This window comes from Python bivittatus, unplaced genomic scaffold (genome assembly GCF_059951505.1).
Source record: "Python bivittatus isolate LINGU-HERP-01145 unplaced genomic scaffold, Pbiv_v1 ctg000690_np1212, whole genome shotgun sequence".
In the NCBI taxonomy this organism is placed as follows: Eukaryota; Metazoa; Chordata; class Lepidosauria; order Squamata; family Pythonidae; genus Python; species Python bivittatus.
Window position 1 is genome coordinate 1,925,879 of NW_028277096.1, and position 17,160 is coordinate 1,943,038.

The following is a 17,160-nucleotide window of genomic DNA, read 5'->3' on the forward strand; positions in this document are numbered from 1 at the left end:
CCCCTGATCAGAATCAAGGAGAAAAAATGGCAGACAAATTGAATTTCACACTCTAAACTGTACTGCATTTCTAGGGCATGTCTCAAAGTGTAAAGTGCCTTACTCAGTTTGGCTGAGAAAGAATTTAACTTTAAGAGCTAAGACTGGTCACTGGCTACTTTCTCAGTTCATAGTCAAGCAGAAATTTGAATACACAGTACTTCAGATCCAAATAAAGACCCTTCCTTTTAACCCCACTGCGCTACAGTATAAGCAAAAGAAACGTTCATATTGGGGCCATCCAATCAAAATGTTTTATGATGCCTGCCAATTACAAACACCAATACTGCATACTGCGTGTGTGGAAATGTGTTTACAGTGCCCAAGTTGAGGTTCAAATCCATTCTGAACCATTTTTAAAGCCATCTGTAAAATGGGAATATTCATGACAAATACATGTTGGATATTCACAAAACAAGTATCCTCAAAAGTTACATATTGAAAAATCACACAACTGTAACAACAAATATGAGTGGACTACTACTCTCTAGCCTATCTGGAAAACAGTTCCTATAACCTTTAATTACTGGCCAAGTGGCTGGGGTATATCAGTGTTGTAGGAACACCACTTATAAAGTTAACCAAAGTCACTGTCACACTACCACATTTATGTAAGCTTGGGAGAAACTTTCATGAAGTAAAATACAAACCACACCATCAGCATGAAAGCGTATGAAAAGTAAAACCCATGCTCCTCTTGTAGCTTCCTAGGTCAGCCTTCCCTAACCTGATGCCCTCTGATGTACTGGACTAGAACTCACATTATCACCAGCCAACAGGAAATCCTTAATTCAGCAGAAGTCTGCAAACTTACAAAAGTACAGGCTCTTAAGCTTTTGTCTATAGGAAGAGAAAAAAATAGTTGATGTTGTACTTACACCACTGGAAAGGTTCTCAGCATAATTTACATGGGGAGAGGAAGGTCAGAAAGCCTCTTGGAGGTCTTCAGTATTTGTTACCATTCTGAAACAGATAAGAAGGAGAAGATTTAATTTTTTAAATAATTTCTTAGAAATTATTTTTCATAACATTGCACACATCTAAACAAATACCTTGCAAACAGGCAATCATTATTTCATTTTCTATCAAAACTCCTATAAAGCTCCAATCTGTCTTAAAATAGACAGGACTCTGATGGGTAGGAGGGTCTTTTTGAAATATTTTACAGTGTATCACAATGTAAATGCATCTCAAGGACATGATGGGTTAGAAAGCCATAATTATTGAATAAAACACAGAACTAAAATACCAGTTTCCGAGAAACATGCGTAGATTTAGAATGACAAATCAACGTAAGCTGACAACATGACTTGAAGTATATGAAACCATACTATTTTAACATGTTTTCCATTACTTAGAGAAACCAGACATATCTCACTTCAAAACTGTTAATGCTTTATTTGACTATGTACTATTTTGGGTACCAACAGGTACTGGTAAAAACTGAAAAACCCAGAGAAAGCTACAAGAATGATTAAATAAGGCAGAAATTAGATAGGGCAGAAATCACAAGCAAAGAATGTTGATGAAGATTCTCAGTCATCCAGGTGGAATTATCTGGAGGTTGAGTCATGGCAACTGGACTTCTTTTCTTTTGGTTTGATACATTTCGCTGCTTGTCCAGAGAAACTTCTTCAGAAACTTCTGCAGAAGTTTCAGTCCAGAGACTGAAGAAGCTGCTTGGACAAGCAGCGAAACGTATCAGACCAAAAGAAAAGAAGTCCAGTTGCCATGACTCAACCTCCAGACAAGCAAAGAATGGGAAGATTGGGCATAACAAGCTTGGGGGGGGGGGGGAGATAATGGTAGTACATTTTGACAATACTCCAATATTTGCAGGAGAATGGCAAAAAAACAAGGGAGAACTTTTTTCTGATCACCTAAGTTAACAAGAGCATAAGATTTGTAATAAACATTCCACAAAAATATCTAAATTTAGAGGGACACTGAGTGGGAAGGACAGCTTTTCACTTTGACTAGACTAGAATAATTTTTCAAAGGGCCACTAGAACAGGAGTAGCTCATAGCTGGAATTTCTCCTTAACTCTACAGCAACATTATGGATCTCACATATGGCTACACAGTCACTTTAACATGTTTGTGCTCAATATTTTGTTTTGCTTTAAACAGAGAAGAATTCACAAACATCAGAAAAAGTCCTTCTGCTGGATCAGGCCATAGAATTCACAAACATCTCTGCTGGATCAGGCCATAGGCCCATCTAGTCCAGCATTCTGTGCCAAGTAGTGGCCCTCAAGATGCATTTGAGAAGCTCACAAACCTGGATTAGAAGGGTATGTACTTCTGCAGAAAGAAAAGTCGTTGGCACTAATAACATACATCCTTGGTATACTTTCCACTTAGGAAGCAAAAAGATGTACATCTATTTTATTGAGCAGATTCAACAGCCACATTTGTAAGGGCTGTTACCTACATTACCTGCAATATTTGCCATGTAAATTCCCTTGTGTGCTAGCTGAGCTGCTGTATGTCGTGCAGTGATTGCAAACATTCCAAATAAGTGGAGAGGAAGTTGCAAGCAACACAGGTTTAAAACAGTATAGCTCCTTTAAAATATGAAAATCAAATCTCAGTTGGGGAAAACACATAAGGCCTAGGAATGAAGATGGGGCACTTTTCCCGTTAGCAAGCAGCAGCCCAGAGAGAGAAAGCAGAGTCCAAACTTTCATGGTGACTTCCAAACTTAATGTGAACCGAATAGTCAATTTTTCAGAAAACAATTCTACCATATCATTTGATTTCAAAACAATTCACTAGCTGAATAGAGGTAGTATGATTTTTTGATATCCCTTCCTATCATGGCACTTCAAAACCACCAGGCCTCAACCCTTCAGTCTGACAAACAGAACCTAAGTTTGTCTTCCTAGCATTAACCAGGCAGAACAGCGAGTATCATTAATCTGTCTAACTAACGCAGAGGTTAAACCTGACAAACCTTTGTCCTGTCTGCATTATTCATTAATGAAATTAACTTGTTAAAGTGAGGGGGGAAGAGGAGGAAAGGGAGAAATGGAGACCAAAAGAGGAAGTCAGCCTTCCTTCCTTCCCTCTCTGGTGCATAAAGAGAATGCAAAGGGGTGGGGGGAAGAGGGAGGAATTCCATATTAGTATGAAAATCGTGGCAGCAACTGTAGAATGGAATGAACAATCCAATCCCCAGCTTAAAAGCTGCTCTAAAAGGCAGCTCAAATTTACAATGGATGAGCCTTCATGGCAATCTGTTTTTCCGATATTAAAAATCTCATTTTCTCAATGCCAAGGACAAGTGGAAGCGTGAGGCACTGGAGTATCAACTCGGCATTTGTCTCATTTGACATTAAATCATTCTCATTTTCAACTTGCATTTTCTAATATCTCCTTGGGAGCCACTTCAGTTTTGTTCATTTCTCTCTGGCTGCAATTAAGATGTTTGAGTATAGCATCTCCACCTTTGCCTCCACCTAACACACTTCCTCTAAGAATGCTTTTTTGCTTTAACCAGTTTCTCGGCAGTTAGAAGACTGACAAGTGCAGTCTTCCCACTAAGATTCACCAGCCAGAAAAATTAATTCACCCTAATCCATTATGGAGGAATGTAGTATGGAAGAAACAGCTCAAATTCATTCAGACTGAAAAGGAAGTTTCATGTCTATGACACCAATAGGGCTTTCTTATCCTAAAAAAGTTACTCCAGTCTTCTGTCATAGCCAGACTGTGGCCCGAAAATCAGATATGGAATGCATATCCTCCAACTCAGGATCCCAAATTTCATCCCAGCTTTTGGGGAACAGGAGTCTGTCCTCTTAAACTTTGTAATAACATTATATACTCAGACTGGTATTGTATAAAAATACAATATATAAATAGACAGAACACTTCCCCACCAGTAATTTCACACAGCAGACACTCTACTTTTCTTCTTTTCTTTGCTGCTGTTTCAGTGCCACATTAATGTGTATGTGAATTAGTTCAAAGACAGACACCATGAATACCCAAATTTATTAAGGATGCACCATGCAGGAGCCCCAATGTTTCATTTAAAAAATAAAAGAATACAAGTTTCTAGTCCTTAATCTACACAGAAGAGTTTGGAAGTGAGTGGGAGAGACTGAGCAGCATTCCAGAGCAGAAGGAAGGAATCATCAGGACCCAGAGCAGCTGGAGCAGAATTATGTTTTTAAAAAGAAAAGCAAATTGTTTATATTGCATCTGTCAGTAACAGTCATTATTTAAATGTTTATCTCTGTAGGCAAAAGTGGATTATAACTACCAAAGGACCTAAAGACAAAGATGGAATCCAAACAAGGGCATGCTGGTTCCACTTCCAAACCCCCTTCCTTGATTTCTCTTCCCAATATTATTTTTAAAAGTTTTGAAGGTGTCCAACCACCAGCCATCTTTTTTTCCCCCTTCTATAATGCCTCTGGGTCAAATGTATGTTAGGGAGATATAATTAGGAAAGCAAAACAAAGGGAGAGGGCAGGGCAGTTGAAACTGCTATCCAGTGCCTCCAGAAAACTACATTATTATTGCTTATTAATCAGGGGGTGTCTGCAGGGTGTGGTCAAAAAGTCAAGATGGTGGACATGATGGAGGAATCAAAGTTCCATCCATGCTATGCACATAGAAAGTGGGCGGAGCTTTGATTGGACCATTGTGCCACCATCTTGACTTTTTTGACCGCACCCAGTGGAGACCACTGTTATTATTGTAAGAACAGTAACAACAACATTAAACAGAGGATGGAGAAAGAAAAAAATGGATACTCTGCTGCCTGGTAAGCGTGATAGCTGGGGAGGATACTGCCATGGGACTTGGCAGGTGTCACTCTTTGCTACTTGTGAGTGCTTGTAGGAGTTGAGTTGAGAGGACTACTTAGCTGAGTTTATGTGAGTTTGGGTTTTCAAGAAGGGGTGGAATGTTGAGCTGCACACTCTAGTTTTCCTTCTGTGAAGTATACCAAATTCATATTTGGCATAGAGGAGCCCATATCCAACTGCTGCTTTCTTGAGTAGGTTACTTGTCTTTGTGACTACAGTAGCCATTTTATGGTGATGAGCAAAATCACAATTTATCTACCAAGAACCACCCCCAGAGATACTATACATTGAACTTCCTCAATTTCCTGGGTGGGCTTTTCTATCCATATGACAACACTGATTTCACCACAGCAAGAATACAACCTTGGCAGATACAGGAAAACCGATGCTGCCTTACGCCAACTTAGACCACTGGGCCATACAGTTGAGTACCATCTACTTTTACTGACCTCAGCTCAGTTCTCCATGGTCTTTTACAACTAAAGATGCTGGAATTGTACCTAGAGTTTCACCACACAAAGCATGTGCTCTGCCACTGAACTGTGGCCCCTCCCAGGGCAAGAACTATCTTCCAAAGCAGTAGAGCAAAAGCTTCTCAGCCAAGGAAAAGCAATCCCTTAAGTGGCTATTGATGCTTGCTCTGCAAGGCAGCAGGAAATCTAACATACTAATAGGGCCGCTAAATGGCTGCACTAAGTGCTGGAAGGTACTGATCCCCTTTGGCCTCCTCCTTCAGATTCTTTGCTCAGTTCTGGACTTTGGATTAGAAGACATATAAAATACTTTCCCCTCCTCTATTTAGACACAACACTGGCACATTTTCAGGTGAGGGTAATGAAATATGACAAGCCTTTTTGCAGCACGGGGTGTTCCAGTTCTTCTACCTGTTGATTACTACCTGTTAAAGAGCGGTTTGCCTCATTGGGCCAAATGTTAATTGGTACTACCTCAAAAACCAAATATTGTTAAGGAGTAGGGTAACCAATGTGGGTTTTACTTTAACTGTGAGCTGCCCAGAGCCACCTGCTGTGGGAGATGGGCAGCATACAAATTTAATTAATTAATTAATTAATTAATTAATTAAATCATGCAATTAACTATCACTGCTCAGTGAGGTACTGTAGCATGCTAGTGAAAGGAATGAACTGTTCAAATCTTGACACTGTTATGGACTCTTTAGGAACCGATTGGCCAGTTTCTCTTTCTCGCCTTCTCTAGGGCTGCTGCCTTTCCAATTACATGTATTTTAGTAAAAAGTCTGAAGTCTTGTAAGATTTCAGTGTTTTCATGGGAGATTACATGAAATTTCAAGCATGTCAGAATCTCATGAAACCCATGCAAGATCCACATCTGATGAGATTTCAGCAATGTTTAACTTAAAAAATATATATATTGGGTGCCTACCTCCCGAAAATATTGCCAATTCCTGGCATGTCGGATTGCTGGAAAAATAGGCATTGTTGTAGAAAAACAGTTGTTATTTCTCCAATCTGGTACACTCCAGATGTGTTCGACCACAATTCTCGGGTAACATGGATATGGGCAAAGCCAACTGGGAATTAGGAGAATTATAACCTATCTCAACTGGAATTCTGTCTTATGTTTTTAAATACTTAATTAACACAATCAGGATAGAGCTTATGGTTGAAGGTACCAAGATCTAAGAACTTAGAGCCCAGGCTTCAACCCTGGTTCACTTTTAGGCCAGAGCAAGTTAATCATGATCCAGCTTAGAAAGCATTTTGAATGGGGCCTTCTAATAACAGTGCTGCTTTCTTTATCTATTTGCAGTCCAGTGCAGGGCTTACTTCACAGCTGACTCTAGAAAGTCACCTACCACTTAATTCTCCTGCAGAGCTTCATACCAACATTAAATCAAGTCCTCTGGAGCATGGTGGGAAAATCAATAGGGCAGGCACCATAAATCCAAATCAACTGGGCAGACCAAAAACGAACAGCAGCAACTGTGGATTTTGCTGGGACGCCTGACAGCTGCATGAGGATACTAGATGCTGCCACTGTTTATAAAGTAGCAAATTCTTAGTTGCTGAGACCAGGGAAGAAAACAAGTATACAGGTAATTCTTGCTTAGTGACTGCCTTGTTTAATGATCATTTGAAGTTACAGTGCTAAAAAACAACTTAGTGACCAGTCCTTGAATTTATGACCTTTGCCATGTCTCTCTGTTCTTATTTTCACTTGCTTATTTACCCCAAGATGTCCTCAAAGAGAAAGAGAAAAAATCCCAGTTCAGCCAAAGAAAGTAGCAAGAAGCAAAGTAAAACCAAAGTAAAACCATAAGCACCGTCGCGGTCACATGATTTTCTCTTAGCAACTGCTTCACTTAATGACTGAGTTGCTGGTCCTAATTGCGGTCACTAAACGAGGACTAGCTGTACTCATATTTACAAACAGGCCAATTTACAAGGGTCAACGCTATCTTATGTGTCTACAAGCAAATCTTTTAGTTGCAGTTTAATTAAGATGTGGCAAGTCCAGCAGCAGAAAAATAAAACTGCTTTGGGAGTCAACTCTTATCTGTGAGCTGTCATCTAACAACCCCTAATGTAGGCTATGTAAGGGGTCTCTCGACATATATCTCTGTCCCCTAAAACAGCACACAGACATCTCCTGAGAAGAACTGAATACAAAAATCCAATTAAAGCATAGAAAATTCCTCCCTAACCTTATATGACTGACTCCTTTATCCTAACTAAAATTTAACATTGGATTATTTTAGAAAGGAGCTGCAGAATGCATTACAACAGGGGCAGGCTAATAAAAGCACAAATATGGCAGCACTTTGAAATGCATAATTTAACAAGAGGACAGCCAGCCTGGATTCATAAAAAGCGAAGGTCATGGCTGACAAATCTGCTGAAATCTGGTTTTATTATATGACCAAATTGTTAGATTAGACAAGAATGAAACGGCAGACATACGTTATCAGGGTCTTTGGGAAGTAAGCATTTGATTTGATGCCTTTGGGTTGATTTACAAAGTCATAAAAAACCTATCATGAGGGTGGGGGGCTGGGATAAATGGATTAAATAACACTGGCCAAGGGGGAAGGGGAAGACGTTGGGGAGCGGAAACAGTTTGGAATGTGGAGGGAGGAGGAAAAAGGTCAGCTTGCCATTTTGTTTACCTTGTTGCATTATAAAGGACTCCAAGGAGAATAAAAATATCTGCTTGCGGTTGGCTGTACAAAGACAGCAAGGACTTGGGACTCCATATCAGACACAGGAAGGAAACTGTGTAAAGGAAAGAGGATTGTAAACTTAGAAACAATGTTGGTTTCCTGTAAACCAGGAAGGGCTTGCATGTGGAATTAAAGCATACTCCACATAATAAATATAAGCGGGTAAATCTAGGCCAGACTTTCCTAACCTGTGCCCAAATGGATTAAATTACCATGTCCATAACTGGCTGGGAACTAATGCGCCAACAGTAAGCCAACCTGACTGGAGGAGCCAGACTGGAAAGCTGGGCTTGTGGCTTGAAGCCGCAGCAGTGATTCTTCAAGGAGGAGTCAATTGTTCCTTCTCTTCCTAGAGGTTTCCTCGCCCCCACCCCCAATTCACATGACTTTAAAATGAGTCTCAGTGCTTTTTTAAAGCAAACAGGGACAGAGCTTATCACTGATCAGCTGCTGACTGGAAAAAAGAGTTGTTTCCATGCCTGGCCTAGAAAGAAGGAATGGAGTCTAGGAAAAGACCAAGAGGCCAGACGGGAAGCCCCTGAGGACCACCAATGGCCCACACATTGGAGGTCCTCAGTGCCTGATCAGAAAGATGCTCAATGGCGAGGTCAGACCACCTTGGAGACTCAGGTTCAAACCCTCCCCTGCCATGAACTTAATACACTGTCTCTTCCCCCCGCCCCCTTCCAATGGATAAATGTACCGACATGAGAATACTGCACTGTTTCCTTTCCAATAGCACAAAAGGGCCAGTTGGTTCACACAGTTTATTTTCAAAAGTAAACTTCATTTTTTAAAATTAAGTACAAATGTTCAATCACTCATGAATTACTTTTTGCAAATTATGTGTATCACACATGCAGCCCAGCATGCCGAAACAGGGCATGGTTTTCTGATAATCACTTAGAGTTGCCAATACCCATATTTTGTTTAGTTTTGTTTCGGAGCAGCCAAGCCAAACTTTCAGGTGTTGCAATAGTTTCTTCTTGGTTTGTTTTACCAAGGTAAATATGAAATTAAAAGGCTGCTTGAACACAGTAATTGTTCACAGAAACTCAGATGGTGAGTTCTGGCTTATTGTTACATGTCAACAAAGCCACTGAGAAAAATATGAAAAAGTCTGTCTTCATCAGTTCTTTTTTCATAGGTTAGGAAAGGTTTATAGAGTTGTTGAGAGGACAAAAAACAGGGTCATTATAATTAAAATATGCATATCAAGTAATCTTCGCTATTGTATTCAGCATAAAGGAATCAGGAATAATCAGTTGTATTAAATGCATATGCTCTTAACTGCCTAGTTAATATTAATAGCTTAATTGCTACTAGCCAAAATAAAAAGTTACAGACCTAAAACTGAAATTTAAAGAATAAAATAATACTGCTAACTTTCTTTAAGCAACCCCTGGCTTACTGACATGGCAATTTTATAGATGGTGGCAAGAAAGTCACAGGCCACAATTCATGAACCAACAATAGACAGGTAGCCTGAGATTCTACTGCCCTACTTCTTGCTTATACTAAAAGGGGTATTATATGAATTAATGGAATGGAGTTCCTTATAAAATTGGCTCTGCACTAAGATATGGCACCTCTCTTAGTAATTGATTCCATTGTTGAAATGTTTTTACTACACACATTTTTCCTACAACAGTTCCCTGATAATCTTTGGGCTTGTCCCAATTTGTCCAAATCCTTTTCAAAGTATGATGCCCAGAAGTGGGCATAATACGCTAAGCTTTGGAAAAATGTCTAAGGTAGTGTCAGAAAACGACAGACACGGGTTCGGTTGTCCAGTAGACAGAAGTTTTTATTGGGCACGTTTGCAAAGGTGGGTCCCTCCCGCAGCAATGGAGGAACCCCGAAGCAAGGTCTGACAGGTTTTTATACCCCCTATCTGTCCTCCCCCTCCTACGAGGGCTTGGCTCACAATCTCACCTTTTTTACCGCCCCGGAGCGCCGCTAATTAACCGCAAAACCGCAGACATTCCACTTTCCGAATCCAATCAGCGCAATACACATTCCAATCCCCACTTGACCCGACAGCCGCCCCCTGCCGTTTCTCTTCACTCTGGAGCGAACGTGCCTCTTGCCTGCAGTCTTTCCTCCCTCCTGCCGTCCCTCTCCACTCTGGTGCGAGTGTGCCTTCTGCCCATCCTCCCTCCTGCCACCCCCCCAAGGCTGCCCCATGGTGCACAGCGCTCTCCCCTAGCAAACATGGTTCGTTTGAGGCCCTCACTTCTCCCTGCCTTCTCACAATCCCCCCTTTTTCTTTTCACGCCTCTGTTGGGCCTCAAACCTGGCTAACAGGATTGCTCCCTCGTCCCGGACCCGGGGCTTCACACACTGGGACAGCTAATTCCCACAAGCAGGGAGGCATTGCATTAAGCAACATACTAGGACCAGTAAGGCAATGAAGCCAATAGTTAGTACAGAAAGTTGTTTTAACCAAGCAAAGTTAGGTAACCAACTAGTGAGCCACGACCAATTCCATCCCTCTGGATCCTCGGATATGCGAGAGGCTAAGGTCTTCAACTTGGCTAGTTTTGCTTCAATATAATTCTCATTGTTGGTTAGGTTAAAGCAACAAAGACCTTGAAAAGATTCACAGCCTTGTCCTGCCCTTAATAGGAGATAGTCTATAGCTATCCGATTTTGAATGACCGCCCTCCTGATCTCAGTGACTTCTTCAGTGAGGGCTGCAATGAGAGAGGATGTAAGGTTGACACTTTTAGCCAGGAGGCAGGCCACCTTCCTTAGGTCCAGGTAAGTTCTTCCACTTAGTGCAGGAACCCCTACTAAGGAGAGGGCCAGAGCCATGGCTTCTGTTTCGGACAAGAGTGTCACATCACTCTCACAAGCAGATGGCAGCTCCCTTTTTCTTTTTTCTTTTGATGGGTGCGCTTGCATTGGAGGCAGGGCATATAGAGAGGTCAGGCGCCCTATGGCACAAGGGCCCCCTGAACTATAGGCTGGAACATAGGTGTAAGCTTCATGTCCACATAACAAAAAGAAACCTTTAGGTAGGTATAGAGGGGTTGAGGCGTAAGGGATATTATAGATCCCTCCACAAGTGAAAGCAGGACCTTTTGAGGGCAGTGGGTGGGTACGGTTCTGGGTATTGTTGAAATATACACATTGAGTTGCATTGGTTATCCCCAAGAGATTTAGAGCCATTTGCCTTTGATTAGTCCAGGGTCTTGGTGTGGGAGAAGACCCAAAATGATAGAACATCCCCCCCCACGGGGGATCATCCCCAGTGATATCAATATTCGCTATCTGAGTAACATTCTTCAATGCTTCCAAGCTGATGGGCATTCCAAAGAAACAGGTGGAGGTGACACCATTCACAGTCAAGAGTTGCCCCACACAAAAAGTTGTGCTGTTCAAAGCTGTCTGTGCCAATTCTACGCCTTTATGTTGGTCATCTCCTCCCCTGCCTTAGTTCAGTTCCTTTTAAGTTTTACTTTGAGTCCGTCTCCCGGTTGGGCAGTCCATGGTCGGGGGTCGGGAGCTCGCTTAACCCGATGGTAGTGGGTCCAACCCCCCTGTCGGGTCCGAACCGCTGATTCAGTTGTCAGGAGAACTTGGTATGGTCCCTCCCAAGATGGCTTCAGCTTCTCATCCTTCCACGTCTTTATCAGGACCCAATCCTCTGGCTTGTGGGGGTGTTGGTCTTTCAGCAAGGGGGGCCGTTGAGCGAGGAGTCCCTGTTTTCTTAGAGACAAGAGAGATTGTGACAGTACCAAGAGATACTTTCTTAGGAAGGCATCCTTTAGCTCGGGGATAGGCTCTCCCATTGGAGCCAGGAAAGGTCTTCCCATCATCAACTCGAACGGGGAGACCCCCACATCCTTGCGAGGGGCTGTCCGCATTCGAAGCAGGGCAACCGGAAGTGTCTTTGTCCAAGGTAGCCCTGTTTCCAATCCCAGTTTGGTGAGATGTTGCTTCAACACCCCGTTGGCCCTTTCCACTTTCCCACTGGAGTCAGGATGCCAAGGGGTGTGGAGTTCCCATCGAACCCCCAGGCTTTGCATGACCTCCTGCAGCACCTTGTGGGTGAAGTGGGTCCCCCTGTCAGAATCCAGACTCTCTACTATCCCATACCGGGGGACGATCTGTTCCAGGAGAACTTTTGCTACTACCTGTGCAGTCGCCCTCCGGCTGGGCACCGCTTCCACCCAGCCAGTGAGGTGATCTTTGAGTACCAACAGGTACTTCAACCCAGCCACAGGAGGGAGTTCCGTAAAGTCCACCTGGACTCGCTGAAAGGGCCATACTGCCAAGGGCCTTCCTCCCCTCTCCCTTCTCCTCATGGCTTTGCGATTGGTTTTCTGACAAATCAGGCATTTCCAGCACACAGCCTGCGCCTCTGTCCACATCCCCAGGCTCCAGTACCACGGCTTTACAGTGTCTACCAAAGCCTGCACCCCCCGTGAGACCCTTCGTGCAGTTTCTCCACCATCCCCCTCATGTCAGCACGGCTCACTACTGGGGTCCCCTCAATTGTAACCCAATGACCTGCTTCCTCCCTGCAACCTTCCCTTTCCAGCAGCTGTGAGTAAACCCCGTTCCAGCCAAATTTTCCTGAAAGTGTGCACTACTCCCCAGGCGTATCGCGAGTCTGTGTAGACGGTGAGGGACACTCCCTTTCCCAACTCTAGTGCCCGTTTCAAAGCGTGCACTTCACACAGCTGAGCCGACCAGTCCGCTGGTAGTGCCCCCTTCTCTATTGTCTCTCCCTCCGCAGTCACTATCGCGTACCCTGACTTCCTTTGTCCCTGCTCTACTCGACTAGACCCATCCACGAACCAGACCTCACCCTCCTCCAGCGGGACCTCCTGCAGGTCCTCCCGGGTCTTTGTTTGCAGCTGCAACAGGGTGGAGCACTCGTGCTCCGCCGGCTCCCATTCTTTCCGCTCCCCCGCAAGAAACTCCGCTGGGTTCAAATTCCTGTCTGTTCCTACCACCACATCAGGACTTATCCGGAGAACTGTCTCATATTTCAACATCCTTCCTTCTGTCATTCAAGCAGCCGCCTGCTGACTAAGCACACTTAAGATCTGATGGGGTGAATGGACAATCACGGGGCTCCCAAAAGTGAGTTTTTTCCCTTCTGTTACTAGCACAGCAGAGGCAGCCACTGCCTGCACACAAGTCGGCCATCCCCTCACCACTGGTTCTAGGGCTTTGCTCAGGAAGGCCACTGGTTGATATTTCCCAGCCCGTCTCTGAGTCAGCACTCCAATGGCGGTTCCCCCATGGGCTGTAACGTATAGGTGAAAGGGGAGGGCCAAGTTCGGTAGAGCCAGAGCCGGGGCCGTCACCAGGCTCCTTCGTAATTCTCCCCACTTCTCTGTGTCCCTCTCTGTCCATTCTACCCTGTCAGATGATCCTTTCAACTTCTCATACAGAAACTGAGCCTTGCTCATGTACTCATCTATCCATAGCCTGCAATATCCTACTAGACCCAGAAACCACCGCACCTCCGTTTTAGTATGAGGGGGCTTCAACTGCATTATCCCCTGTATCCGAGAAGGATCAATCAACTTCTCGCCCTTCCGGAGTACATGTCCTAAATATTTGACCTCCCTTTCCACAAATTGGACCTTCCCTTTTGACACCTTCAATCCTTCTTCAGCCAACCAGTTCAATAAAGCCACTGAGTCTTCTCTCACCTTTACTTCCTTCTCTCCAGACACCAACAAATCATCCACATACTGCAGCACCCGAGAACCCCCAGGGGCCCGGAACCCCTGGAGTTTCTCTTCCAATGCCTGTCCAAACAAGAGGGGGCTCTCGGTGTACCCCTGGGGCAGCACCGTCCATCTCAGTTGTTGCTTCAGCCCACGCCTCCCATCCCGGGACAGCGGGTATTGGGCTTGCCGCAAACCCGCCACCCCTGGTTTCAAGGGGATGCTAATTGGGGCGATGCGAAACCGACCCGCCCCCCCTTCTCCTGCCCATACCTCAGGGTTCACAACCTCCACGTCCGCCTCCCGCAACAAACACATCCTTTCTGCCTGTTCCACATTCCACAACTCCACTCCTAGACTACCCATTAGATCCCTTCCCAGCAAGTTCACTCCTGCCTGTGGGATCAGTAACACATCTGCAGTTACCTCCTTCCCATTCCACTCCAGTCTCACTCCCTCCAGTACGTCTGCCTTGACCGGAGAACCTCCCACCCCCATCACCGATACCGACGCGCCCCGGGATTTCGCAATCCCTGGGATCGGTTGGCACAACGATGTTCGAGAGGCTCCGGTATCCACGAGGAACTGCCGTTCCTCGCCGGTGGGACCCACCGTGATGTTTACCAAGGGTTCCCCGTGGGTCCCGGTTGGGGAACCATGACCCCCCTAGTTGTACAAGGGGAAACTCCTCTCATGTTCTCCCGATGTTCAGCATTATTGGGATCCCAATTTGGGTCTGCCAGAGGGAATTTAGTATCTGCGGCCGGGGCATTTGGGACATTTGCATTCCTTTGCTCCCAAGCCCCGAGCGCAGCTCGCCAAATCTGGCCCCTCTCTTCTGGCGTATAGAGGTGGGCTAAAATGTAATTCAGTTCCCCCAGGAGTATTCCACCGGGCCGAGAAAAAGTTCCAATTGTTCGGTGGCGGTATGGGCGTTCTCTTGCATACGAGGGAGGGTCTCTTTTTTTTTTTTTTCCACAACTCACTGGGTTTGATGGGAACTGTTAAGTAACTGGTGACAGCCACCTCCTGTGCGTTCGTTCCGTTCGGGACCTCCAGGACGGGGAAGGCACTGGCCAACCTTAGACTAAAGGGCAAGTTCTGAATGTCTTGGTTCAGCTGGTCCAGCTCTTTCCGCAGCCCGGGATAGGGTGGGGGCGCCGGAGGGGGAGCGGTAGGAAGAGGAGGAGGAGGAGGAGGTGGCGGCCCCCATTGAGGTCTAGTCAGCCAGAGGTCCTCCTCCTCATCCTCCTGTTCTTTTTGGACAAAAATTTTGGCTAACTTGGGTCGAGGCCCCTCCCAATGAACATGGAACCAGACTTCCACATAGGGTTCCTGTGTTAACATTTTATGCTCCACAATGTAGTTTTTTAGTTGGGTCACCCAGTAATTACTGGGGATTCCAAGAGTATCCCAATGGTAGGGGAATTCGGGGTCCACTAGTGGATATTTTGGCCATTCTTTAGTGCACAAAGTTATCATGGTCGGTTTTTCCAGACCCCTGGTGAATGGACACAACCAGGGTGTCTCCCATTGTTGCAACAATTGTCCTAATGGAGAATCCGTGGGGATTCCCCCTACTGCGTTTTTCCCACTGGCCCCTGGCCTTACACTCTTACTCTGCGCCTTACCCATCCTTCCTGACTACGTTTCCCACCTTACAGAAGGTCCCGGACTCTTCTGTCCCCTTGCGGCGTCCAACGCCTCGTAACCACGCTAATCTCCCCGAGATTATGGGTAGGTTGTACTCACCAGACCTCCCAGAGGTCCCCTCGTCGGCCAACTTCCTCTTTACTTCTGTCTGACTGGCGATTGGAGTCCCGTCCTGGACCCGACTCCGGGGAAAACGGGAGACACCTCAACGGGGTGTTACGGCCGATTACTCACCGGTTCCCCACAGTCCGGTCCACGTCGAGGACTCCTGCCTGGCTCGCCAATTTTGTCAGAAAACGACAGACACGGGTTCGGTTGTCCAGTAGACAGAAGTTTTTATTGGGCACGTTTGCAAAGGTGGGTCCCTCCCGCAGCAATGGAGGAACCCCGAAGCAAGGTCTGACAGGTTTTTATACCCCCTATCTGTCCTCCCCCTCCTACGAGGGCTTGGCTCACAATCTCACCTTTTTACCGCCCCGGAGCGCCGCTAATTAACCGCAAAACCGCAGACATTCCACTTTCCGAATCCAATCAGCGCAATACACATTCCAATCCCCACTTGACCCGACAGCCGCCCCCTGCCGTTTCTCTTCACTCTGGAGCGAACGTGCCTCTTGCCTGCAGTCTTTCCTCCCTCCTGCCGTCCCTCTCCACTCTGGTGCGAGTGTGCCTTCTGCCCATCCTCCCTCCTGCCACCCCCCCAAGGCTGCCCCATGGTGCACAGTGCTCTCCCCTAGCAAACATGGTTCGTTTGAGGCCCTCACTTCTCCCTGCCTTCTCACAGTAGCTTTTCATTTTAAAAGACTGCCATGGATCAGTTACAAGCATCTGTATGTAGAACATACCCAGACTCATATATATTTTTTGTTCTTTGCCCCTTTCTACAGCATTAGTGGATATGGACTTCTATATAGACAGTCTTCCCTACCAGAAGTCCTCCAGATGTTGACTTCAAAGACCATGCCCATGATGGATTATGAGACCTGAAATCCAAGACACTGGGCAGGTACTAGGTTAGATAAGTCAATGCTAAGAGTGGGGGATGGCCAGTATGAATGTCTCTGTTGAATGCATACACTTGGGCCTAGTAAACAGGAGGTTTTGCCAAGTGCCAGTACAGGTGACTGCAGAAAGGAAAGAGATATCTCCCACATAATAAAAGTTGACATCCACTCTCATGAGCAAATGAGAGCATGAGCATGGTAAAGCATTTTAAAATAAGCTGTGAGAAGTGTGTTCAAGGAAAAATCACCACAGTTCAGTCATGGGAAATAGTTAATTAGTTAATGAAATGGCTAACTTTTCACCTTAAAAATCAACCTTTTAAAACTATTTACAGTATAACCAGATAAAGAAACTGGAAACTCAGCTTTCTCAAGTTTTTTTTTTTTTTACAGAGCCACTTTAGAATTCTATACAGGGTAACATGTTTTTACCAAAATGGAAGTTTAGTTTGAGACACTGAATAGTTTGCCTTCCTGTGAAATGTGGTCATTTAAAAGTTCTTTACTTTAAATAAAGTAACGTAATTAGATAGATTATTATATATAATACATTAAAGAAAGAGTATATTGAACTATTACAAAATGATGTAACAATTCTTCCATGCTGTTTGTTTCTTCACATTGGTATCAAATATTGCTTTACAATGCATATTTTAATATATTACATTTCCATTTAAAAAGTGTCTCTTAGTTTATGTCGGCATCTTCTGTGCACTTGCAGAAGTCAACAAGGCAGCCCACTGGTACAG

At 44.7% G+C, this 17,160-nt stretch overlaps 1 protein-coding gene across 8 annotated transcripts in view; it reads right to left on the reverse strand.

Moving 5' to 3' along the window:
• Window positions 1–17,160, reverse strand: part of HMBOX1 (homeobox containing 1) — a 128,633-nt gene that overhangs the window by 62,604 nt on the left and 48,869 nt on the right. For 7 of the 8 annotated variants that reach the window (XM_088152548.1, XM_088152545.1, XM_088152547.1 and 4 more), the window contains exon 2: window positions 918–1,002. In XM_088152548.1, the coding sequence (XP_088008674.1) occupies window positions 918–940 (23 nt within the window). In that variant the 5' untranslated portion in view covers window positions 941–1,002. Of the gene's footprint in view, window positions 1–917; window positions 1,003–8,007; window positions 8,114–17,160 lie in introns of all 8 variants that reach the window. The other variant, XM_088152542.1, reaches the window with a different exon arrangement.